The sequence below is a fragment of the Colletotrichum truncatum genome (assembly GCF_014235925.2).
Source record: "Colletotrichum truncatum strain CMES1059 chromosome Unknown Contig_0001, whole genome shotgun sequence".
NCBI classification, from domain to species: Eukaryota; Fungi; Ascomycota; class Sordariomycetes; order Glomerellales; family Glomerellaceae; genus Colletotrichum; species Colletotrichum truncatum.
In genome coordinates this window covers 3370390-3395788 of record NW_027222398.1, presented here as the reverse complement: position 1 = coordinate 3395788, position 25399 = coordinate 3370390, and the positions used below count along the sequence as shown (strand labels likewise).

The following is a 25399-nucleotide window of genomic DNA, read 5'->3' as shown; positions in this document are numbered from 1 at the left end:
CTTGGCACATCGATTTACAACGACAAGTGGTGAAAAAGATGGAATATTGATGGGATCTGAAGACGCAGGGCACTGTTGGTGAGTGAGAGTATCATTGCAGACGAAGCAAGATTCACATACACGTCACAAGAGGAAAATGATGGCGCGGAATTGTGGAGCCGAGGCTGGTTAAAGACAACAACAGCAGCAGCGTGAGGTTAATGGCGGACGGCGGTTTTTCCGCCGGTTGCAGTACGGCGAAATTAGTGATCACAACAGATGGTGCAGGGTCACGCATAGAATCGCAAATAATTGTTTGGGTCTCAATAAAGGAGGAAAGAGGGGGGCGGATGCTCCATCACCTTAATCGACAAATCTTTAATTTCCAAGTTTCATGATTCATTACATGATCTTTACTCCTTGGTGATCGACCTTTGGCTACATACACGTAGTGCTAGTTACTGTTGGGAGAACAAGGTACCTCGTTCACCGACAGCACCTGGGACACCATGCAAGTTTGATTCTGTAGACAATCCCGAACGTCATTTTACCATCTGAATGCGAGAGCCCAAAGTTCCTCCCCCTGGATAGTGGAGTCGAAGTCAGCCACCAAAACTAGAGACGGGGCAAACCCGACCGAAACGATGTACATAAGGAGGGGGGGGGGGGGGAGATACATACTACCCAGTAGGTGATGTTCATAATTATGCATAGTATAGGTGCTCTCCCGTCTTAAGGGAAATCTTGCCAGGGAAGCCAGAGCATTCGGATGTGTACCGACGTTCTTTTTTTTTTTGGCTTGTTGAACGGTTAACGCACGGGATTAACAGGCAATTGTTAAGATGTTCAAGGTTGAGCGCTACGAAGATAAGCTCAACTAAGCGCCGGCAATGGGATGACAACCGTTCCTTTCCCCAGAAACATGAAGCAGGGACAAGAGCGAAAATACAAGGCTTTACTGTGCCGAACTTCCATTAACCGCTGGGGGCGGGTTTTTGTTTTTTTGTTGGCGCATACATAGTACTGCCCAGCCGCCAAGCACCCCCTCCATCTCCAAGTGTCAAATTCGGCCGGTTTCGAGGTGGCCGTTTTGTGCAGTATGCCGTCGGCCTGCCTCAATTTCCCGCTCTGGTCAAGGGTTGCCGCGATTCGTGCGAAACATCCGACGAGCAATATAGTAATAAGTGTGTGCTCTCCACGGCTGAGAGCACAGTCCGAGTCGGTCACACTCCAGGCCCCCAAAAGGCACTGTTACTTACGGTACGTACGAAATACGAAGTCACGAGCTCGACGACCAGGGAACGATCAATGGTTGTACGCGGGACCCGAACTCGATTGCCAGATTGAAAGGGCCTCTTCTCCTCAGAGGTATTAATCGAACAGGGGGAGGGGGGGGCCGCGAACCAGGGTCGGGGTCGGGATTGGTCCCCCAGCTCTAAATGTGTAGCTACCGTCGTCTAAGAGTCTTGTTCGAGCTCTTGGTGAGCCAATCCAGCCTTGAACGGAATCTCCGGCAGCCGTTGGTTCTCGTTAAGCAATTCAACAAGCCTAGCGGGTAAGGGACATCGCCTGTAATGCTGTCGTACCCACCTCAACTCCACGATTTCATGGACCTGTTGGCTGCTGCAGTGACGCAAGACGTACAGACAGTCATATGTAGTGTACCGTAGCCGCCGTGGTGACTGACGTCTGGCGGCAGAGTGACATGTGGCATTGAGCCTGCAGCATCAAGGCGCATAATGGTGCGACATCCTGAACCTGAAGCTCTGGAGAACTAAAAGAAAGAAAAAAAGAAAAAAAAAAAGCACTAGGTGATTCCACAAATTCCAGTACACACATAGTATATGTGCAGCACACAAACAGGTGAGGCGCCGCCTAACAATGCGCCAGAGACAGGCCCCCTATTCGCTGAAGCAGCCTGTAAGCCTCAAGGGAAGGAATAACGATAACGAGCTTTGCCACGGTTGTACACTAACTAACGGAGAAAATACCTTATCTGAGACAGAGTGTGGCCCCCGCAACTCTACCTGATTTTGCATCTAATTTACGCCGGGACCATGCGCCCCGCTCACCCATTCCCGATCGGTCCCCTGACCCCGGGCCCCTTGACTTCTCGAACCCGGCCCAGCGTCCGGGTCCTCCTCCGAACGTGGACGCTCAGCAACCGAAATGGCTACCACCAGGCAACCCAACTTCCCGATTCTGCTAGGCCAAGTGCCAAAAACCAGCTCAACCTACGGCGTAGCACTCGATATTGGGTGCCCGACATCTATTTCCGTAAAAGACCCCCCCTCCCCCTCCCCCCTTTGGCGGTAAGTGGGAGAGGGAGACGCTATGGGGAAAAGAATCCAAGTGGAATATTGGAATTGGCTATCCGCGGGGATGCGTTTCCTTTTCCAAGTTGCTCAACCCGTAACCGACTTGCGCTATTGACGGACTGGCCCTGATGAATTTTTACGACAGGATTTCCCATCACTTCCGAGAGGCCTTTCCGGGCAGGCAACCATTTCGTCCTTTCGTCTGATTTTTCTTGTTGATGAGGCTCCCCTTTGATCACGATATCTCCACCCATGGTACTGGGCTGGCCCCTATTACCATGTACCACTTTGATGTAAGCAAAAAAAAAAAAAAAAAAAGCGAAGAGATGAAAAAAAGGACCCCATTTCCTTCAAAGACAAAAAACCCCCCAGCTCAGACCATTTCGAATCCATGTTAATCACCGTCCGAAGGCTACCCCCTGTCTGCCATTCCATCCCGCCATTCATCCCCCCCCTGACTTCATTTCGTCGCCGGTTCCCACCCACTTCCCTGCCCCCTGGTCCGTTTCCAAACGTCAACCCGCTCTTACTGGCTTAGTGTGCTTGATCAATATCGACAAACGTCTCCTGGCCTCGTTTCCCCTAAACAAACGAGCCACCATTCTCTCGTACCACCATGCCCATCCCTTCGTGCTGTGTAGGCAGTCTCATTCGTGCGATTCGAGCTAGATCCCACGTCCGCGGGCACCGCTACGTTCCCACCGGGCCATTAGCCAACCACATCCCTTTTTGTCTCTTTGCCAGACCCTGCTTCAAGCGTCATGTAGAACCACTTTCCCCCCCAGCGTTAACGCAACGCACAGCACTGTACCTACCACCACGATGAGGAGAGTTACAGTCAAGTTGAAAGTACCCAGACGTACCTTTCATCCCTTCCCCCCCCGCCAAGGATCACCATGATATTGCCCATCTTGGCACGTACGCAAGTGCCAAGCCAGCGTTGCAATGGCGAAAGAGCCTCTTCGGCATGACTCCGCTTGATATCGCCCGTGATCCAAGGGCCCAGTTCCCAGGGGGAACTTCCGTGCTGCGTGGGCAAACGACCCAACCTCAAGGAGAGGACCCCCCTAGGAAGAGGAGAGTGGTGGTGTGCGCGTGTGCCCAAGCTTCGACAGAGAAGGCCTTGGCGCTTGGCAGCAGAAGCTTAGCCAAGAGATCCCTCTCTCTCTCTCGTTGGCGATGCAAAATACTTAAGAGCCTCTTCTCCCCATTCCTCCTGGCAGTTTTTCTACTCTTGCTCTTCATCCCGCTTCACTTCTTCAGTTTTTCAGCTCTTGCGCTCTTTGCATTCGTTCCCTACAATCTCTCTCTCACTGCATACCTTCGTTAGACGTAGATCGTCAACACATTCCTTCACACAAAACCAAACTACCACAACCAGCCAAACTTTACCAACTTGAAAAACTTTGAAAGTCAAGATGAAGTTCACCGGTATCGCCTCTTCCCTGGCCCTCCTGGCTTCTATTGCCAGCGCCACCCCCACCCCCACCGTCGTTGACGGCTCCGCCGTCGACCCCCGTGCCGTTGAGAAGCGCGCCACCATCACCGACGCTTGCGACGTCGGCTACGGTGCCGGCACCTCCGGTGGTGCCGGTGGTGCCACCACCACCGTCTCCACCCTGGCCCAGTTCACCGCTGCCGCCAGCTCCAAGGACAAGACCGTCGTTGTCGTCAAGGGCGCCATCACCGGCGACGTCAAGGTCCGCGTCGGCTCCAACAAGTCCATCATCGGCGCCGCCGGATCCTCCCTGACCGGTGTCGGTCTGTACATCAACAAGCAGGAGAACGTCATCATCCGCAACATGAAGATCTCCAAGGTCAAGGCCTCCGCCGGCGACGCCATCGGCATCCAGGCCTCCTCCAAGGTCTGGGTCGACCACTGCGACCTGTCCTCTGACAAGAACAACGGCAAGGACTACTACGACGGCCTGCTCGACATCACCCACGCCTCCATGGCCGTGACCGTCTCCAACACCTACATCCACGACCACTACAAGGGCTCCCTCGTCGGCCACTCCGACTCCAACGCCTCCGAGGACAAGGGCAAGCTCTACGTCACCTACGCCAACAACCACTGGTCCAACGTCGGCTCCCGCAACCCCTCCATCCGCTTCGGCAACGTCCACATCTTCAACAACTACGCCGAGAAGCTCGAGACCTCCGGCATCAACACCCGCATGGGCGCCCAGGTCCTCGTCGAGTCCTCCGTCTTCGTCGACGCCAAGCGCGCCATCACCTTCCTCGACTCCAAGCAGACCGGCTACGCCGTCGTCAACGACGTCGACCTCGGCGGCTCCACCAACGACGCCCCCAAGGGCACCTTCACCAAGCCCGACTACAAGTACACCCTCCTCGGCTCCTCCAAGGTCAAGGCCGCCGTCGTCGGCACCGCTGGCCAGACCCTCAAGTTCTAAAGTGGGGTTTTTGTGTGTGCCTGTCCTCCCTGCAGTGGAAACGAAAAGAGCGCTTTTGCTGTTCGGCCGTTGGCTCCGGCCGCGGCTGGGTACTGAGAAGTACACAATTCATGTAAATACTTTCAAGGCGCCAGCGGCCCCAAGGTCGCTGGTTCTGTAGATAAAGTTGCCGGTTTCAACGCATATTCTGTTCCTATCTGCTGTGATGTGATGTTTTGTCAATTCTAGAGAACAGTCTTCCACATGGGTTCTCCAGTGTGATGTCGAGGCGATAACCGCCTGCGGATTTTCAAGCATTATCGAAATCTCGAGTAACACTAATCCGTCTTTCGATGGTAGCTTAGTTCTCTTTCGTGTGTCTGGCTAATTACCATAGATGCTTATGTAGATGCCCATATTGACTGAATATAACATTAGTGAACACTTCCGCATGACGTTGCAAAGGCAACACTTTGACGACAAGGGCAAACCCAGTAATGTTTTTTTTTTTTTTTAGCAAGGTTGTCTTTCATGCTTGAAAACACGTCAGTCCCACTGTGTATGGCGTGCCATTTCTCAACTCATAGCTGCGCAAAAGCGACGCTGCCAGCGGCAACCCTCGAAACCAACAATACCACCATTCCATCTCTCCGGGCCAATCCATGCTCCAACAATTGAAGGTCTTGAATGGTGGTAGCAAGCACCGCGCCGATTCTCGGGACTCCTATCTCGCACATTTATTCCATAATAGTAGAAAGCGTCTCATTAACGCAGTCGCAGTAGTCAAAGCTCACATTCGCCGCCCAGCCACCCCTTTCATTTCTCGCTACCGAAATCGCCTGTGAGGCGCGGTACGTCACGACGGGATGTGGCGGCAGACCCCGTAGGCTTGGTCTTGGCCCAGCAGCGGTTGTCACCGTCAGCCACGGGCGTGCCCGGGCAAAGTTCCTTGACGATTTGGCTCTGGGTCTCGATGGGCTCGAGGACGTGCTGCTTCTGGGCGAGGATGAAGTTGAGGTCTTTGCTGGTCCTAATTGAATCTTGTAGCCTAGGAAAGTGTGGATACTTTCTTGGCGTAAGCTTGATATTGGGAATGCAGTCTCTAGTTGTTTCTCAGTTTTTTTCTCTCCTGAGAAATTGGTGGATGTCCATTACTTGCGGCTTCCAAACCTGACAATGTGGGCTAAGCAGCGAATCATCCATGGGAGGCGGCTCGTCTCGCTGTGAGAAGGATTGCAAAGTTGAATGACAATGGTCTGAAATATGAGTTTCTAGCCCGAGTAAAGCATCCACCGGAAGCTGTCTATTCTGCTTCGTCGTCTTGGGCCAGCTAATCACGCTTTACATAACTAAGGTAGGCAAAGATATGGCAAATATGACATCAAGCCTATCTACATCTGAACTTGAATCTCTGTTGAACGTACAACTTTGGAGAATGCTGTGTAAGTCAATCCCCTTCAGGAAGTCGCCTCTAATGTGTGCCCGTGTTGACAGCCTATTATCACTGGTCGAGTGTCCGTGGAGCAACATAATAAATACTGATCATCAGTATTTCCACCACCGCCCGATTTTGGGTGGCCAGACCCAACTGTCCACGTTGATCTCCATATTAGCTATCTTCCTGCCGGGAGACTCCAAGTACAATGATCTGCTTCTACCGGGGTGGCATGGTCTCTCAATTTTCAAATCCCGGTCCCACTTTAGAACAAAGATGAACTGTCTTGCCAATAGATTGCGGCAGTGCGGCAGATTGAGACGTGATGGTTCCAAAGACCTCAACAGCATATGCTCTAATGTATCTAGAAACCATTGGGATCGCAGTTGAGCAGGTGGGAGTCTACCTGGCAAGATCACATTGAGGACTGGGGTCATCAGAGCGGTCTTCCTCTTAACCAAAGGTCACTCTACCCAGAAATGGAATATTTCAGTGTCCTCATTAGACTCTGAGAGCTGGTGCGGGACTCAAAATCACATTATCCATCCCTCGACAAGCATGTAATGCCAAGGATTCACTCTTGTGAACAGCGTCAACTTTCACTCACTTGAGCCCGGGATTCCCTGTCATTGGATTCGTACCACCATATCAGCAGCGCGTTGGGAACTTTGTGTTAACTTCCTCAATTACCCGCCAACGACTGAAAACTAGCGCTAGATTCCATCACTCTCGTTGGCCAAAATTCAGCTTTGTTTTGTGCTTGTAACATAACAAACTCGCATGCGGCTTATCTTGACACACTGGTACACTCACTCACTCCAGCGACTCCGCAGTATTCACAAAATCTACCTGAAGCAATGAGATTGACATCGAAAGTGCACCAGTTGAGTCTTGACGGAGACCAGATACTTTCCCAAGGGACCGAAATCAAGCAACCCACGTTTTGGCTGAAGGGATGGACGGTTTTAATCATAGTGTGGATAGAGACTCCAAGCTTCTTGGTTTGAGCGAGTCGGAACAAGCATTGCACGTGCAGCGTTTGGCCAATTTGATTGACACAAGTTTCTTCTGGGATGCACCATCAAGGTCTACTGAAAGAAACTTCTTTTAAGCGCATGGTTTCCTATAGCACAATCATTAATTACAATTTGTTTGAAGTTGAGGGTGACAGAGGTTGATCTTGGTAAGTCATCTTCTCAATGTTTCAGTTCGAGTTGTGGCGATCCGAGAAAGCTTATCCAATTACGACCCCAATTTAAGATTTACTGCTGCTTGAGATGATTAATCAAGCGCTTTTGGCAACGGTAATAGCATCATCGGATCGACGAAACCCTACCACCGCCGACCTCATGCGTGACATCTATCCTATCGGTGGTAAGATGACACCACTGTATGCTTTGAAGGTGGCGCCCGGCTTTGGTGTAAACAACTATTCCGAGACTGGCCACGCTCCAATTATTATCGGCCTCCTGAACAAACAGAGCATCACATGCAGCTGAGTTACTGCTATCATTGGAACCGATCATCCCATACAGAAAGAAAACAACAGCCTGTTGAACATTCCGTAAAACTTGCCGCGTTGGGTGCAGATGTGGTTATTTTAAATACCAGGTCTGTTAAGAGGGATGCTGTCCTCGCGTTTTATGATACCAGAAAGCCATTCACGGCAAAGTTATCATCAATATCATGGCGGGAATCTCTGCCATATACGTTACTCGTCTAATCCTTCGTGATCGGGTTGGCCCAGAAGGTCGTAGCTCCTCTCAAGTCCTCCGCGCCTTATTAAACATGTCTGTCAAAATTCAGGAGGCGTTGGCTCTGCACACAGCATACTTGGAGGCAGTCTCTGCATTTCGGGTTTACTTGTCACTCGTTCAAAGTAGATGTCAGTTTTAGCCGAAACTAGGCCATTATTGAAGTGACGTAAATGAATAAATAGTCACTAATTACATACGCTCATTCCACTGTTGATTGATTTTAACTCATCGCTTCTGATCTTTCGGTTGCGGAAACTCCTCAATCACCTCTGGAGAACCTTCAAGCGCAAACTTGAACGACTTCTCGTCGTCAATATCTAGGAACAATTCATATACACCGGGGTAAAATATTCTGTTTCCGTCTTCATCAACTCGAACGAGCCGTTCAACTGTGATCACGATGTCATGACTCTTTACCTTGCCAGGTTCAATGCCGCGAAGACGCGTATATCCCACCAGTGTTTTGCGAGGCCGAGGCTCCGGTCCAACATCTGACCGCATGAAAACTAACGCCACGTAGTCCGATGTGACATTGCCTGTGTTTTCAGCGGACACAGTTATCTCAATGACTGGCTGCTCAAGATTTTGCTGCCAAACTGGAGTTCCGAGGGCAGCAGTGTCTTTTGTTGCTGCAACCTGCTCAGTTGTAGAGATCTTTTGAGGGCCTTTGATAGCTATATCGATATCGAAAGTCGTGTAATGAAGTCCGAATCCATATGGTACTGGTGTCTCTCCTGTATACCACCTGTAAGTTCGGCCGAGACCTGAGTTCCCTGGTCCGGGGCGTAGATTCATATCGGTAGATGGAACGGCCTCATTGTAAGATTCTGGGTACTGCGTAACTGACAGTCTACCAGCTGGCGCTGCCCGACCAAATACAATGTCGAATATGGCTTTGCCGCCAGATTGACCAGGATAACCTCCCCAGAGGATGGCGTTCACAGAGTTATTCACGAGAAGCTCAGTGTCATCGAGTTGTCCACCGCCAAACTGAAGAACGACAAGCGGTTTTCCAAGAGATGACAGAGTCCGAAGTAGCTGCAACTGTGGTGCAGGCCACGCCAGAGTTTTGCGATCAAGAGTCTCGGCTTCCAGTGTATTGTCAACCCCACCCATAAAGATGATAACATCCGCAGCTTTGGCAGACTTGATAGCTTGCGCAGATGACGCATCAGAGCTATTGATCCTAGATCCCAAAAAATAAGTGAAGTCTATGCCCAATTGCTCCGCAGCTTGGTGAGGGGATATCAGGTACGGAGCTGGACCGAAGTAATTGCCTTGCATCTGCTTAGTGGCACTGACCCAAGGGCCGACAAGGGCATACTTCTTGGTAGACTCGGTCGACAGAGGTAAAATTCCGTCGTTTTTCAACAGCACAGCTCCTTCAATGGCCGCTTTATATGCAAGCTCTTGAGCTTCTTTGGTGTTTACATCGGCCCAGCTCAGCGAGCGCAGCGGGTCCTCTTTCTCCGAGTCGAACAATCCAACCGATACTAATGCCGTGTACATTCGGGTGAGAGCTTTGTCGACTTCTTTCTCAGTGATAAGCGACTGGTTCCATGCCAACTGCAGGGCTTCGGAGCCAGGGAGCGCGTTACACTCCAAATCTGTCCCTGCCTTCATCGCCCACGCCGCGGCATGGCCCAAATCAGGCGCATAGTGATGATAGGACACCATAAGTGCCACGCAATCGCAATCTGTGGACACATATTGGCCATCTCCGTTCCACTCCCAGTGCTTCCGTAGGATCTCCTCCAGAAGATAGGCATTGGCGCAAAGAGGCGTGCCATTGATGCCGTTATAACTGCACATGAACGACCCAACGTTCTTCTCCACGGCGCAAGTTTTGAATGGCGGGAGGTAGTACTCCGACAAGTCTTGGGCTGTGATGTTCGCATCGAAGCCAGACCGGTCGACTCCGTTGTAGTTCTCGAAATCGTTGGCCGCGTAGTGCTTACACGTCGCGATCACTTTCTTGGAAGTGCCATCTCCTTCGAGGCCTGTGAGCATGGCCGAGACGTAGTTTTGTAGGTGGAAGGGATCTTCGCCGGGTGTTTCTTGACCTCTTCCCCACCGGGGGTCTTTAAAGGCGTTGATATTAGGAGACTTTTCCTTCCATGTCAATACCGTTTTCCTAGAGTGCCGCATGCAAAAAGTGTACTTACGTAGAGATCCAACCCGGACCTGCCAGCGTTGCTAAAAGCTCTCGTTTCCTTGCTCACAATCTCCCCTACTCTTCGAACCAGCTCATCATCGAAAGCCGAGCCAAGGACGATGGGTTGCGGAAATGAGGTCGCGTAGCTGAAGTTCCCTCGCGAAGCAAACTTCGTCCCCGGCGACGAGGCGACTCCGTGGAGACCTTCTGACCACCACTCATATGGAGGCACTCCGAGCCTGGGAATACCGGGTGCTTCATTGACTAGGTTGTCCAACTTCTCCCAGATTGTGAGCTCAGAAACCAAGGCTGTTGCTCGTTCCTTATCGGAAAGAGACTCGTTGCACACATCATTGGAGCAAAGCGGTTCTCGGTTGCAATCTGGGAAGTTATTTGAAGCCTTCAAATCATTCAGAGGGTTGCTGATCTCATAGACTTCGATCCTATGCCATGTGAGACTTCCCTTGCCCAGTCGTTCATGAAAGTAAGATACTCACAAGTTATCTCCGTAGCAGGGAATCTTCAACTCCACACATGCGGATTCGGTTTCGTCGCATACACTCTCGGTGTCGACAGTCTGCATTGCGTCTGGATTGACTTCATTTCCACAGACACATAGGCTATTTCTGCTCCTCCTCAGCAAAACCGCGCTTTGCATGACTTAGTAGAGAGTTGACTGTACCTGCCATACTTGATCCCGGCCAGTGAGTACCCAGCATGGCCGCAGAAACCAGCGCACGAGTCCACTGTGTTGTGTTTTGACGAATCCATTCCACCGACCAAAGCTCTACATGACGGGAAGTCGTCAAAACATCTTCGGCTATTGATTTCCGGCGCGTACGTCAGAGCTGGAAGACATGTCCGCGTTGTAAGCGGGACCTGCGCATCGTACTGGTACGTCGCAGCCACCAGCAGGCTGCCTTGAAGGATAACAGTTAGTTTGCCAATGGTGTTGAGTTTCATAGCGACCGTGAGTAGAAATAAAATGTGTTGCGACGCTGCAAACTAATGTGAGGTGCGAAATATTCTTTTGTTGTCTCGCTGCCAACCAACACCGGTCTCGTGTCACTACCCCGCGCCCCCCCGGTGCGGGGCATGCCGGCCCGGTTGGTTGGCCGGCCCCTTGCATTTATGCCGTACATAACATCAGGACTCGTGGATGTTTGCCAGGACTCTCTTCCGTGGGAAATCTGCACTTCACCGGACTCTAAAAAAATCCAAGTCGGGCTAATTCCTGATTCACATGAGGACCCTCCAGTTTTGCAGATATTATCAGTTCAAATAGGCAAATGGCTTACACAGTCGTGATAGCGCCGAGTTCAGCCGTGGCCCATTTCTTCAACCGTTTCACGAGTACCTGAGCTGTAAATGTTATTTATGAAATTTAACAACGTGTTGAAGGTAGTTCTTGTATGAATTTCTGGTAAGTGTCTTATAGCAACAGTTTTAGGCCCAATAAAAACATTGAGCTCAGGATCTCGATAGTTCGAGTGATACGACGCCTTAAAACTCGACTACATACTCGAAACATCACTCCAAACATATTACCACGCCGAGTTCTGAATGGCGACGACGCGAAATTACCACTTAGATTTATGTATTTTATAGATTATTCGAGTTCTGCCTACTCTCTTTAGTCCAACCAGTCTAGAACAACCCATCATGACACCCGCAGCCACAAAAGCGACCTGAATCTGACATATCTCTCATCCCCATCATCGACGGCATCACTCTCGGCGGTAACTTTCTCGAAATAGTATAACGGCCGTTTAAAAGGACCAGTATGATTCAACGATAGACCACTATAAAACCAACAGGTCACTTTCCCCCATAACGGCACCTTACCGAGCTGCAGTCTCACTCCTGAAAGCTAGCAGCATCGAAATCCCGTCTATATGTCACACTGAATCGGTACTAAGCCCGTAGCCGAGTACGAGACCAGCTTTCAGTGAACTCTGGATATTGAAGGGGGGTAGCATCAGTATAGCACAGTCACGTTAATACATATTGTTTACAAATGTCCATTGCGGCGTAGCACACACATAATGACAAATAACCCTCTAAAGTGAGGTGGCTGCAGCAAGCCCCTTCAGTGTATCCAAACCAGAACCCAGCCAGCTTCTGACACATCAAAACGAACCGCGGTGGCGCATGTCAGTCTCCAAGCCCGAGAGCATACCTGGACGGACAGTCCAAAACTCATCGCAGCTCCCGACCACGGTCACTTTTGAGCTTCATCAATGGTAAGCGGAAGCCATGACTCGCCGCAGGAACAGGTCAAAGACACCTTCCCAACAGCAGGCTATAAACCAAGTGCCTAACCGCATGGAGAAGGAGCAGCAAACCTGCTTCAGGATCTCACCCAACGCAATGGTACCAATCAGGCCGAGGGTAGTCTACCACGTCCATTTTTTTGCCATACTCCAGGCTGGAGAAGGGCTGACGCTTCGTCCACCCACTCCTGCGCTTAAAGAACCCAAGAATACGACGCACACGACAAGCTAAATGTGACAGAGCGAGGACAAAAAGGACACCCACCCACGATGTCGAAAGCTATGGAGTGTAGGACGCATTGGTCTACACCCATCTCTATGCAAGACATACCTTGCTGACGCCCGGACTCGGTACTGGCCAGTCGAAACAAACAACGATAAACCGATCAAGATTAAACCGCAGAAACGACACTCAATGCCAGAAGGCCGCAACTTGGGAAATCATGATACTCGTACGATTTCTTACCCCGCGATAATCCTTCTCGCGATGTATACCCCGCCAACTGGAACACAGAGAGCGGGGGAACTCTCGAGCCGACGTTCAGAGTTTGCAACCAGTCCATTCAAGGGCGTTCGTGCTTGCATCAAGAAGCGAGCGAGCGGGGCCTACTCGACTCGCCTAACGTGCTCAAGGTTGGCGAGGCCGGGGGTACCGACAAGCTGGCGGAACGCCATGTTGTCAGCATCGCATACATAGTTACGTCGAGATCTTGCGCAGGTAGTGTTCGCGGTGGGGGGTGGCCATTATGCGACCTGAGCAACTACAACCAACAGACGCGCCGCCGGCGTGCGGTCAGTTTTGTCTGCAAGCTTGTGCGGCACAGCATCGGGACCTTTGTTGTTGTTTCAGAATGTCAGCTTCGCATGAGAATCCACCGGGCATTTTGCCCGGGGATCAGATATCGTGTTCAAGAAATCAGGGTAGGCTTGGCGATGCCCGCTAAAAGCCTCAAAAAAACGACTCTGGCCGACACCGCCAGAAGCCGGGGACGGACGTGTAAATACACGATTGGCAATGGCCGCGGAACTGAGGCTTTCGCGGGTGGAGTTTCCAGACGGGATGTCGACCGATGGAAGCGGACTGTCCAGGGAGCGCATTGGTGAAGCGGCTTAGGCTGACAGGGCAGGCTCGTCTTCTGTTACAACAGGCATATAGAGAGACCCATTTGGTTGCAGCAGCAGAGGGGTCTGACAAGACCGAAGAGATGCGGTCAAGCGACTTGCGCAAGATGTGAACCGAGCTCTGATGATCATCCCAGGGCTTGGCTGCACAAGGGCATAAGGGCACAAGGGGGCGTTTATCTTAATCTTCGTTGCTTTTGCAACGATGCGAATATGCATTTTTAGGGGTGGACCAAGTGTTGGGGGCGGTTGTCAAGATGATGGACCCGGCTCACCAAGCCCAATACGTAGAACGTTGTGGCGCAATATGTCTGATCTCCCATTCAGTCAACCGGCCGACGTTGAAATGACGAGTGTGAAGTCTGGATGTAAAAAGCAAACATTGAAGCAGTCTTAGCCCCTCGAGCGGCACAGTTATCTCGCAGCTCCATGCAGTGTAGTTCTAGGTCTGCAGGATCGGCTCCAGGACCCGCTGTTTTATGCCGGGCTCGTCTCTTTCGAGCTCTGATCGCGAAAAATCCACATGCTGCCAGCCATGGTGCGGTATCCGAACAGATAGTGTAGCATCAATATTGAAAAGAAGGCGAGCAGCAGGGTAGCGAAACAGCGTCACGATGGGGCTGATGCTCACATCGTCCACTATAGATCTTGGTTAGCGGGGCTTGGATCTGGATCAACGTCGACTCTTCCTCTTCGAAAGTGTCGCAGCGCCGGGTGGTGGGTGGTAATTCCTGCTTAGGTACGGAGTACAGGGAGAGGATGTAGTTCAATATGGAGAAGAGGGTATCCGTGCTGCCATGACGCACAAAGGCCAAAGCTCTGTTGAACTTTTTCCTCAATTGAACCTTGACGGGTGACCATCTGAACAATGAGCTGTCAGGACGGCTGTCCGAACTCCAGCCGCATGTTCGGCGCAACGACGATCGCTGCCGGTCACACGGACAACCAGCCATGTTGAAATGTGGACTGGAAATGCTCACCGTCGCCTTTACCTCCTCGTCCAACATTGTTGTTGGCCCTGCTGTAAATCCTGGTCCGCCAATAACTTAATTGAGCAGCTGGTCGATTTAGACTTTACAACAGCGGCACGTTGCGTACCGTCGTTTCAAGGCATTCGCCACGCTTGTTTGCAGCATCAGGGCGCTTTGTGTCTCATATTGCGGGAGGCTGGACTTCGATTTTCTTTTGTTCCTTTCCTTTCTTATTCCTCGTCTTTTCGGCCGAGAATCGTACATCAAGGTAGAAGCATGCTTTTGTGTTTAGTATTGTTGCCCCTGACACTGACAGGTGCCCTGTTTGCTGGCCGCTCTGACCGTCGAAGCGCCAAGTACCGTATCAATCCAATCCGCGTTTGGACGCACTGACTGCCACATGCCATTGATTGACAACCTACACGTAAGACAAATCGGACGGGCCATCTAGAGGGGGGAGCGTCAGCGTTCAGGACGTCTGTTTAATTCGCCCAACATTTACTCCTCTGTACAACGCCTGGTCATCGTACGTCGCCATGTTAAGAATCCTCTGGGGGGGCTTTGTGGGTATCATCAGGAGCTGCTATTGACAGGGCCGATTCTTAATCATGTGGCCAAAGTATCCTGGTCGGTAATTTTGGCCCCTTCTGGTCGTTAATCTCAGGGGGTGATGGGCAATCGAGGGAAGCGAAATGCGGCCCATCGATTCCCCAAGGACCCCATGCCAAACCATTGGAATCCCGACTTCCCAAAGAGAGAGCACTACTATATCGACCAAAGAAGATGATGACCCTGTTTACCGATTTGTGAGCCATCTGGGCCCGATCCGGTGACAGCTCAAAACTGTACTCCTTTGTTCGTAGTGGCACAATTTGACAGCCGCGAACTATTGACTTGGACTCAGATGGTGCTTCCGCACGTCCCCTGTTCTAATTTGCTTGCTGGCTGAGGAGCCATAACTTGGGGCAAGGCATACCCTCTGGTTGAACTGTGCGTCCAATTTGGTTGTATTTTTTTTTTTTTTTGTCCTTCTTCTTCTTTCTCTCTTTGGGAGGGGGGTTTACGTTTGTCAGTAGCTTGCTCCCTGCTACCATTTTGGCAATCCAGGATCCCCCTCGACAGCACTGGCAGTATCCGTAGAGCTCGTGATGGTGGTGTGTGTACACGGACGCCAAGTCCGACTCAATACATCATTAAGCATGGAGTGGCCAGCTTTGGAGGGTGGAGGTTGGCTTCGCCGCATGCGTGCAGCGCTGAGTCCCAGCGCCATGTCGGTACAAGGTCAATCCCACTCTAACCTCTGAATTTCTTTTTCCAAAGTGGGTGAAGCCAAGCTGCCATCGCGTTGTGCTGTCCCAGTTGAGGCGATCCACCCGAACTGGCCTTCCTTCAGCGCTGCTAACTGGAGCAAGGCCTAGAGGTCATTGGCCTTGTTGTCAAGGATTTCAATATCAAAATCTTGATGGCAGATTTTTTTTTTTCCCGTGATACACTATGCAGCGGACTGTCTTACATTCGCCGACCCAGCTGCGATGACGGATGAAATGCAACCCCAGGAGGTTCGTGAGCTGTGGGACGCACTGCCGTGCTGTCCGTGCCCATCCAAAGGCAAGCTTGGAATAACAAGACCTGGTCCAAATGGAGTCTTTCTTTTGTCCCAAAACAGCGTTATTCGCGAAGACCCGACGATACGGACCGTGCCCCTGAGAGAAGGTCTGGATGAAGTCAATTGGCGGTCAACACAGAAGCAACTGCAAGCCTTTAGGCCTGAACATCGTCAAGCAGCGCGCATCGTCTTTCTTTTTTGTCGTTTTTCTGGCCCCCCCTCTTCACTCAACTCCAAACAGAGCGCCATCGATGAAATGGCATCCTACGAGTCATGGGTGGCTGCGTCGATGGATTTCCTCCATCGCCTATGGCGCGGTGCCAGCACAAAATGTCAACCGGGAATTGCCTTTCCGCCCCCAGAATGCTTAGCACAAACTGATCAGCAGCCCTCTGAAAAATAACAACATTGGTGAGTACGGATAGTGTCTGTCCAAATCCAAAAAGAGAAAGAAATTGGTTATGGTGGACACTGGTCAATCCTGTCGTTTCCTCTGGTCTGTGATCAGCTGTAATTACTCCCGAGGTCCTGAACAAGCATCTCAGCCACACCATCGTCTCCTGAAGACTTTTGGCAGCTGTAAAAAAGTCCTTTGGCGTCCCCAAGTGGGTTGTGGGCACGCAAGTAGTCCAATGGGCTAGCCCCACGTTCGGAGAGACATTCCAGAATACGTGGAGCTGTCGTAAGGCCCAGGTCATCGACTAGGTACAGGGACGGTGATGGCCACCTACGACGGATTGCCCCATCTCTTGCGCAAGTTGCTAGGTTCGGAAAGGGCGGGATCACAGAATGAGGACAGAAATACCATACCCAGGTCCCTCCATTGAGAGAGCCAAGGCCAAGCAATGAGCTGAGCTGAGCTGAGCTGGCAAGAAGATGAGTTTGGTGGGTCACTTTTGCACATAACCAAGCCAGCGAACTGTGGCTTCCCTAGCAGAATACAGCGTTTGCGAGGCATATGCCACCACGCTGTGCTGCCACTGACACCTCAGCTTAACTCAACATCGGCGTCCTCTTAAACGGTGGACATCCCAAGGTTGGCTGTAGCCTGTCCCGCATCAGGCCGTTTCAAAATACAAATCATCCACTATGTCCGATGCAGGGTGAGAATAGGCTGACAGGTTGCTCTCTCTACTGGGGAATCCTGAGACAGTACCAGAACAGAAGCGGATGGCCGAGACAATTCTTCGCCGGTCGGAGCATTGCGTTAACGGCTAAAGGCCCTGGCGTGTGTACGTATGCCGGGGTTAAATTGTTGCGCGAAGAAGACTAATGGGTACCAGCCACGGGTGCGGCCAACAGACGCCCGTTGATGAAGCTATTGCCAGCAAGTGCCATGACTATGGCGACTGGCATAGAAAAGTCTGCAAATCCAAGCTGAGCTTGACGTTGAATTCCGCCTGGCACATGGAAAGTCAAAGTACAAAGCGCCTTTCTGTTAGGGGCCGACACTGATGTGTTATGCTTGTGAGGCCAGGGCTGTAGTGTATGGCGTCGCTGATCATCCTCGATGAGACGGTGGGTGTGTGTGCCCTCTTCCGCAAGAGGCAAAGACTCCTCCACACTTCTTCAGGGGCCCTAGCGATTGCCTGCAGAGATCATTCACTGGCAACCTTGCACAGTATTCACGAGCTTTAGTTGATGACCAGGGTGAGGTTTCGCACCTCCGCCCCTGCTTGCCCGCTGCTGTCAAATTGATTAAAGAAAAATGGGCAGGGCATGCAAGTGTCGTCGTCGTGCTCACTCTCCAAGAGTCGCGAGTCTCCATCATCCTGAATCGTTCGTTTGGTGGCCCTCTGGATGTTTCCGTTCAGTGTCCTAAGTCCGTCCATGTGGCTTTCAAGTCCGTCCCATATGGCTTTGTTATCCGTCCCACGACTCAAGATTGCACCCCGTGTATTCTTTTCTTTGATAAGTCAAGACCAAATTCAGGGGTGTGTCTGTCCATTAATGACCCCTGCCTTAGTCCCGGGTGTCGTTGTGCGCCGCGGGAGGAACCAAGAAAGCGAGTGCCAGGCCGAGGGCCGACCATTGAAGCGACGTTTGAAGGACAGACTATGCTGTTTAGGTGTTCGCGGGCTGTCCGACTTGCTCTTTTGCATTCCCACCGTCTCGTGTGGCTTGCAGGGATTGGGTGCGGTGGACGGCTAAGATCCTTGCAGAATCTGGACGGCTTCCCACTCTAATCAGCTGCAAGTCAGGCAGTCCCCAGCCAAGGAGGGGAGGTGTGAACAGGCCAAAGGTGGATGACATTAGAGTAAAGGGTGTAGTATGTAAGGTTCAGGTGGCCATCACGGCCGGCACACATCAAAGTGCTAGTAGACCACTTTTCCAGTCACTCCCATATCATTGTCGCTGTCCCCCTCCCTTCGCGCATGTTCCTAGGCGAGAGCCCTGCTTCTGAATCCTTCCTCTCTTATTGCTTCAAGGTTGATGCTCATGTTCGGCACGTGGAGGAACGGACTGAACGGATAACAGAAAGAGTCTGTCTGGACTGGACCGACCTGGAAATTGAACGAGTGGAGACGCAAACGGGAGTTTAGCAAACTGCCCCCCCTTTGGTGCTTCGTATGACGGCCGTCGTCTCATTTCTTTCAGTCGACCTCGGAGGAAGACTTACTGGGGAGAATTTGTCCAACCGTGCAGCCGATAATATTTCGCTACTGACGGCGTCGTTCGAAAAATCGAAGTTCAGTTCACAGCTCGAAACCTTTTAGCGACGAATAACGGATGGAGCTTTGCGGTCTGCTGGACTTTCAGAACCGCATGCATCGATAACCACGGGTTGTCCAACCTGTTCCGACAAGGTAGTTCCCTCTTGTAGCCACGAGTTCTCCCACGTGAAGTCGCTGGGCCATCCACGCATGAAATGAACTCTTCGTCCATGCGCATTCATGCTTCCCATACTGGACTGACTGGCTGACTGACTTTGACAGAGCTCCCCTTGACCCGTTCCTCTCGTCAAGATGGGTCGATCCAAATTTACGTTTCCTGTCCCCGGAAGGAAGCAAAAACCACCCTTTGGACCGATTGTGTCGGGGCCAATGTCGAAGGCGCAGAAAATCCTGGGCACCGCCGAGATCAACATCGACGCCCCGCGACAATGGGACGGCGCCTCAGTTTCTGGCATCAGCGTTTCCGTGACCGAGAGTACCACGACGTATAATCCAACTGAAAGAGGTCGAACCCAGCGTGGTGAAGAGCACGTAGCCGCTGGGAATAATCGGAGAAACACACAATGGGAGCAAGAATCGGATATTGTCCCGGCATACCTGACGAATCGATTTTCGCAATTGAATACGGACGCCGGCCCGAGAGACTTCACCGAGACATCGAGTCTCACCCGCCGTGGTTCCAATTCGACAATTACTTCATGGTACGACAAATCGAAGATGCCCCTGTCAATATCGCAACAAACATCCTCATCCGCCATGGCGAAAGGGTTGCCACAAAAAGCAAATGAGCTGCTTGATATTGAAGGTCATGCGAATCACGTCGCCCAATCAGCGCCAACCCCAAAACCTAAGAAGAAACCGAGTAGACTGGATTTTGGGCCTCTTTTGTCCAGGCACAAACATAACAACACTCACGGAGATAATGGCAGCCCGGTGCTTGACGCAGGCTACGTCACCAGGTCGCCCTCGCTCGCTTCCCTCACGTCGCCCAAGTCGACACCGCCCCCTATTCAGCAGCGGACGGAGAAGAAGCTAGCAAGGCGTAGCACATACGATCGCATGGTCGACAACTTATCTTCAGGCCGTCCTAGGACCGGCTCAAGCAGTCGAAGGGGAGCTAGCGATATCAGCCATCTTCCCAATTTATACGAACATTACGAGCAGATGACATTCGACCAGGTGCTGGGGCACGACGGTCCTCTGGCAAAATCGGACCAAGCCTTGGCTAACTCTGTTCCCACACCACTGAGATCGCCATCCTCGACAGATCCAAGGAGAAGCGTGCTAAGACCTGGGATTCGCCCTCATCAAGCAGCAGTATCGAAATCGCAGACTTCCCATGCAGGGATGTCGGATGTACCGAATCCGATAGCCCAGCAAGCACCGTCCGCAGATCGAGACTGTGCATCTAGCGTCTCAAGCAGGCACACCAAGACTTCCCGGGCGTCTAAGCGGACAAGCCATAGTATAAGCGGATCTGATTTGATGGAAAAGAGCGTGCTCTCTCTGTCATCTGATTCCGAAGAAGATTTCTTTCCCGACACTGTCTCCAAATCGACGAGCGAATACCAGAACAGTGATGCCGGTAGCCAGGCACCATCATCGCTGAGGTCGAGCCGGTCGCGCGATGCCCCTTCGGTTGCTCATAGCTCCAGGAAATCCGTGAAGCATGCCAGTTTTGCACCGACTAACACGTACCTTACGATACCGAGCAAGTCTCCCCCAACTAAAGCGCCCACTCCAAACTCTCGGACGAGCTCACTTCCCTCTACACGATACCAGCCACCTACTCAGTCGAACCGCTCATCGATGTACTCAAACAAGTCCACGTCCACAACGAATTCTGGGAGCGACCGTCAAGCCCGGTCTGGGTATAGCGTTCAGGACATGCGTAATGTTCCCCCATTGCCTACGCAACCATCTCGTCCGTCACCTGAGCGGGTAGTTGAGACGCCACAGCGCATGCTATCGACCAAGTCTTCGACCCATTCGATTGACCAGCCAACACCGCCTCTGAGTCCTACGTCGGTAGAGTCTTTCACTACATCCACGGAATCCATCGAGATCCATGCCGAATCCGACTCGCGCTTCATGGCTGTCACTCGGCAGGAGGAGATGTTGCTTGCAGCCCTTCGCATGAAGCGGGCTCGTATGCGTGAGTCTGTTCTCGCAGAATGTGAAGAGGAGGTTCACTACGGTACATCCCATCATCAGCGGAATTCGTCGCAAGCCACCATTAAAGAGATGGAGTGGCCTGAGCCGCCTCAGACACTCCGTCATCAAACATCGGCAACGTCTAGCAGCACCGTCAGAGCGGGCTCACGTTCGTCAGAAAGCCGTCCAGCATCGTTGGCGAAAGGGCCGAAGCATACTCGGAGTAACTCTCGTCGCCTAGATATCCCAGCTTCCTCACGATCAGAATCCAAAACGTCGTCAAGAACGAGCAGTGTGAGGAGAGAAATGCCTGCCCAAGAGGCGCCATCGATGGAGCCCAAACATGAGCGGATATTGCTCTACTTGGATCGCCCTGTGAATAACGTCAGTTCAATGGACTTTGCCGAACCAAGCCCCGATCTGAGCGACTTTATGGACTTTGACAATGGCAGCGACGAGGAAGATGAGCTCTCAAGCGATCCGTCGTTTTACAGGCCTCAGCTTCGAGGATTCGCTATGCCCAGCAAGGGTAGGGGACGTATGCTTAGAGGGAGCGAGAGAGGACGCCATGACTCTTCGCCTTTGAGGCCTCGCACCAAGACTGAACTTGCAGAGCAAATTCATGTCGTAGAGTCAGAGAGTGTAATCGACCCAATGGAGGGGATCCCGCGACCGGATTCCCCCGTCTCGCCCGTGGGAACACTACCGCTGCCACCCACCCATGGTCTGTCGAAGAAGAAGGCAGTCAGATTGAGTGCAGTCGGCAATTCCGGAGTCGGATCTTCGTGGTGGGGACACGACGGTTGAATCGAGGAAACAGAAGTTTTACCGCACATGGTTCGAGCTATTTCTTCTTGATACCCTGCACATGCCCTAAATTTTTCTTTGTCAATAATCGATCTTGTACAAATCTTGGACGGATTGGATACAGGAGGCGCGGTGTTTTTTGAATTTGAGCAGCGAGGGGATAATCTTTCAAGGGAACGAAGCGGGAGTGCAAGCCCATATTCATGAGCCATCGTTTTGTTTTTGTTCTTTTTTTGCGTACTTACTTTTTTTTCCCCTTTTTGTTTTGCACTCCAAAGAATGGAGCCAGCGGCACTAACATCCAAATCGTTTCATTGACTCACACTGTAATATTATTACAAGAAATGCTTGATGGTAGCATAATGTTTCTGGAAGAAATGACGGGGTTAAAGCTGGAGGGGTGGAGAGGATAATGTCGGAAGAGGGGGAAGGAAACAACAAACTGAGTGGAATCCAATCCGGCCACTTACCACCTCCTATAAATGCTATCCAAATGCCTTATGAAACTCTTAACAAATGACCCATTCTTTCCCTGCTGAATGTGATTGCACGCACGTACATATATACGTATTTACATACATACACATACACATTTAAGTGCTTGTGCCTTGTACACGCCTGTATAATATGTCGATTGGCCTCGACTACCATGGAGAGTGACAACACATTAAACAATGTCATCAGTTAAGCCATTTCAACCTATGCAAGGGCATTTCCCGCCCATCTCTGAATTGAGTGAGATGAAGTACTAGTACATAATGTCACATCCGGCTGTTTCCCCGTATAGTGATCCATCAACGCCGGCTACACCCTCTTTAATCAGCTCTTTCCTGCTGCCTGGTCGAAGCTCTCCAACACAGAGTCCTTGAGCTGCTTGGGCTTATCATTCTCGCCTTCCTCCGCCTCCTGGGCCGAGTCGCGGTTGACAATCTGCTTCGCCATGGTCTTGGCCTGGGCCTCGCCGACCTTGCCATAGACACTCAGACCAGTGGCGATCATGCCACCGATGTCACCGACATTGCCGGGAACAACAACAGCCGTGCTCTCCTTGGCCAGCTTGGCAAACGCGTCCACATACTTCTCGGCCACGGACAAACTGACGGCGCCCTTGGCCGCATCTTCGCCTTCAGCAATGCTTTTCGCGATGGCATCGATACCAGCTGCCGTTGCCTTAGCCTTCATGAGAATGGCCTCCGCTTCACCGGATGCTCTGTTGATCTGCTCGGCGCGCATGGCCTCGGAAGCAAGAATGACACTCTGCTTCTTACCCTCGGCAATGTTGATGGCTGACTGTCGCTGACCCTCGGAGTCCAAAATCTCGGCTCGCTTCGATCGCTCGGCAGTGACCTGTCGGTGCATGGCTTCGACCACGCCATCGGGAGCGTGGATATCGCGGATCTCGTATCGCAGGCAGGTAACACCCCAGGCTTGGGCGGCCTCGTTGATGGCGGCGGTAATGTTGGTGTTCAGAGCTGCGCGCTCCTTGAGAACGTGGTCGAGGGTCAGCTGACCGATCTCGGAGCGCATCGTAGTCTGGGCCAGCTGGGAGATGGCATATTCGGCGTCTTCAACTCCGTAGCTGCGAGGTATTAGCATGACTGCTTCAGCTTAAAAGCAAACGACCATCATCAAGTGACGCACCTGGCTTTGTAGGCGTCAAAGACGCGCGTGTAGAGGACGCCATCCAGCTCAAGCGTCACGTTGTCGGCGGTAATGGCGCTCTGGCTGGGAATTTCAATGGCGACTTCCTTCAACGACTTGACGTAGGCAATGCGGTCGATAAAGGGGACGAGAATAGCCAGACCGGGGTCAAGGATGCGGTTGAACTTGCCCATGCGCTCAACGATCCATGCTGTCTGCTGAGGGACGAAGCGGACGACGGTATTGGCGGGGAGGGAAGGCTTCTGGAAGTAGGAGGGAGGAATGCTGGAGCCGATGCCGAAGCTTGATGGGAGAAGGCTCTTGGAGCTCGTCTGGAATCCGCGCGATTGCGCGATTGCCCGCCGCAGAGGCGGGGAGAGGACCGCCTTGGTTACCGCCGAAGCCATATTTGCTGCTGCATTGGCCTAAGTCGGGTTTGGAGTGCGTGGATCACAAATGGAGGTTACAAGCTCCGGGGGACAGCTCTCATCAGCTAAGCACCCGTGGGTCGTCACTGTGGAAAAAAATTACCTGGGATGACGGAAGCAGCAGCTGCCTGCCGAAATTTAGCCGGCGGAATGGGCCGAGGCCCACCGGCTGAGAGATGGTTCTGGTCCAGCTTCTAGCCTTCCAGACTTTCTAATTTCTCCTGCCCTGAACCATGAGTCCCTGCTGCCAGCTAACCGAGACAAGCATCAAAGGACAGGATATATGGGAGAGGGGAATACAAGCATAAATGCCTAGTGTTCCAAACATGTGTCTCACCCAATCCACTACTTCAAACGTTGGCGTCCATATCTGCGTCTCATTAGAAGCAAAGGGAATCTCTTTTTGCTTGACCGTGCTAACATGGCAGCGTTGAATAGCATTACTAGCCGTTGTCAAACGCTAGGTGTGCGGCAAAGGTCAATGTCCAACAACATTGGCACAAACCACATCGCCCTGCGGGAAACAAGGCAGCTCGGCTTAGGATGAAAAGGCATGTTAGACAATGCAACATGGCACAGCCACTAGTCCCCAGTTCCTGGTTCCTAGTTCCTCGTAAGGGTATCTCCATGAGCATGGATATGTTTGGTCTTTACGCCGCACTTGCCACAGCTAGAAAGTTCTCCCTTGAAATAACTCATTTTAAAAGAGATTTGGTATTGGAGAAAAGTCGTAATCATTGAGCCATACTACCACGCCGTGTCTACCAAGAATCAGCCAGTCCAGCCCATCCGCCTATCCATACCCTCTGTCGCGTATCCGGGGAATCATGAAATTTGGCTACTGGTACACAGAGCCCTCAGGAGGTTGGGGAATCTTCTTGTTGGCAGGGGCTGCCATGTATCTGAAAAACACGTTAGTCGACCGTCCTTGAAACAACCTGCAGCATCTCCCAAGCGCACCTTCTGAGCTCAATCAGGATAGTCTCCATGGTGTTCTCTCTCTTCCAGTTGGCGAGGCACGGGAGCTGCTTGGGGTCGACAACACCGTTACGGCTGTTAACGCAGGGCAGGTTGACCTGGCTAACAAACTGTATCGTGGGGGGCTCGTCGGGATAGTTAGGGCCACAGTGCATCTTAAGGGAGTAGATTCGGTTCTCGTGGACACTCTGCCAGCAACTTGTCAGGAATATAATCACCAAAGAGCAGCAGCAACTTTGACTCACGTGAGGGGGTCCCAAAATAGTGCCGTTCCAATCAGACATCAAAAGATCTTCAGTATCGTTCAGACCGTAGGAGCAAGCCTCTGGAGGAGAGTAAAGTCAGTTAAAAATACGCGGGGCAACTGAGCATGCGTCACAAGAGTTCCCAATACCTGCTCCAAGACCCTTCTCGCCCTTCTCGAGCTCCTCGAGAAGTCTAAAGTTGCGCGGGACCTTTGCGCCCATGATTGCTGGTGTGCGGATGCTTTGAGGGAGGCTTGTTGTGGGATGTAGAGAAAGTTGCAACGTTTGTTCGTAGTGGAGGGGTTACCAAATGGGAGGGAGACGTAACAATGGAGTGTGAGCAATGCGGCCCGGCCTTACCTAAACGTCCCCGCCCCGCAAGCGGCTGGTGGGCAGGCGACAGCGATGACCTTCGATCGGGCTCAGTGGGTGAGTACGCTGATGCATAGGGTCCCACTCAGT

General features: G+C 51.9%; 6 protein-coding genes across 6 annotated transcripts; 2 read left to right on the top strand and 4 right to left on the bottom strand.

The window, feature by feature from the left end:
• Positions 1–3715: 3715 nt before the first annotated feature.
• Positions 3716–4711, top strand: CTRU02_200909 (pectate lyase; the record flags this gene model as incomplete). Its single annotated transcript, XM_036718924.1, has 1 exon — positions 3716–4711. One exon carries the CDS (start codon positions 3716–3718, stop codon positions 4709–4711), a length of 996 nt encoding a protein of 331 aa, XP_036589924.1.
• A 795-nt stretch (positions 4712–5506) lies between these two features.
• CTRU02_200908 (proline dehydrogenase) lies at positions 5507–5889 on the bottom strand (the record flags this gene model as incomplete). The annotated part of the gene is made up of 2 exons (XM_070203761.1): positions 5507–5720; positions 5861–5889. The coding sequence occupies 2 exons, from the start codon at positions 5887–5889 to the stop codon at positions 5507–5509; spliced, it is 243 nt and encodes an 80-aa protein (XP_070062343.1).
• Positions 5890–8107: 2218 nt separating this feature from the next.
• CTRU02_200907 (glycoside hydrolase family 3 protein) lies at positions 8108–11000 on the bottom strand (the record flags this gene model as incomplete). The annotated part of the gene is made up of 4 exons (XM_070203760.1): positions 8108–9994; positions 10048–10480; positions 10535–10663; positions 10720–11000. 4 exons carry the CDS (start codon positions 10998–11000, stop codon positions 8108–8110), a joined length of 2730 nt encoding a protein of 909 aa, XP_070062342.1.
• A 7975-nt stretch (positions 11001–18975) lies between these two features.
• Positions 18976–21645, top strand: CTRU02_200906 (uncharacterized protein; the record flags this gene model as incomplete). The annotated part of the gene is made up of 1 exon (XM_036718920.1): positions 18976–21645. One exon carries the CDS (start codon positions 18976–18978, stop codon positions 21643–21645), a length of 2670 nt encoding a protein of 889 aa, XP_036589920.1.
• An 819-nt stretch (positions 21646–22464) lies between these two features.
• On the bottom strand, positions 22465–23693 carry CTRU02_200905 (cell division cycle 20-like protein cofactor-apc complex; the record flags this gene model as incomplete). The annotated part of the gene is made up of 2 exons (XM_036718919.1): positions 22465–23224; positions 23287–23693. The coding sequence occupies 2 exons, from the start codon at positions 23691–23693 to the stop codon at positions 22465–22467; spliced, it is 1167 nt and encodes a 388-aa protein (XP_036589919.1).
• Positions 23694–24552: 859 nt separating this feature from the next.
• Positions 24553–25159, bottom strand: CTRU02_200904 (ubiquitin-conjugating enzyme e2; the record flags this gene model as incomplete). The annotated part of the gene is made up of 4 exons (XM_036718918.1): positions 24553–24616; positions 24675–24880; positions 24938–25017; positions 25087–25159. 4 exons carry the CDS (start codon positions 25157–25159, stop codon positions 24553–24555), a joined length of 423 nt encoding a protein of 140 aa, XP_036589918.1.
• Between the last annotated feature and the right edge of the window lie 240 nt (positions 25160–25399).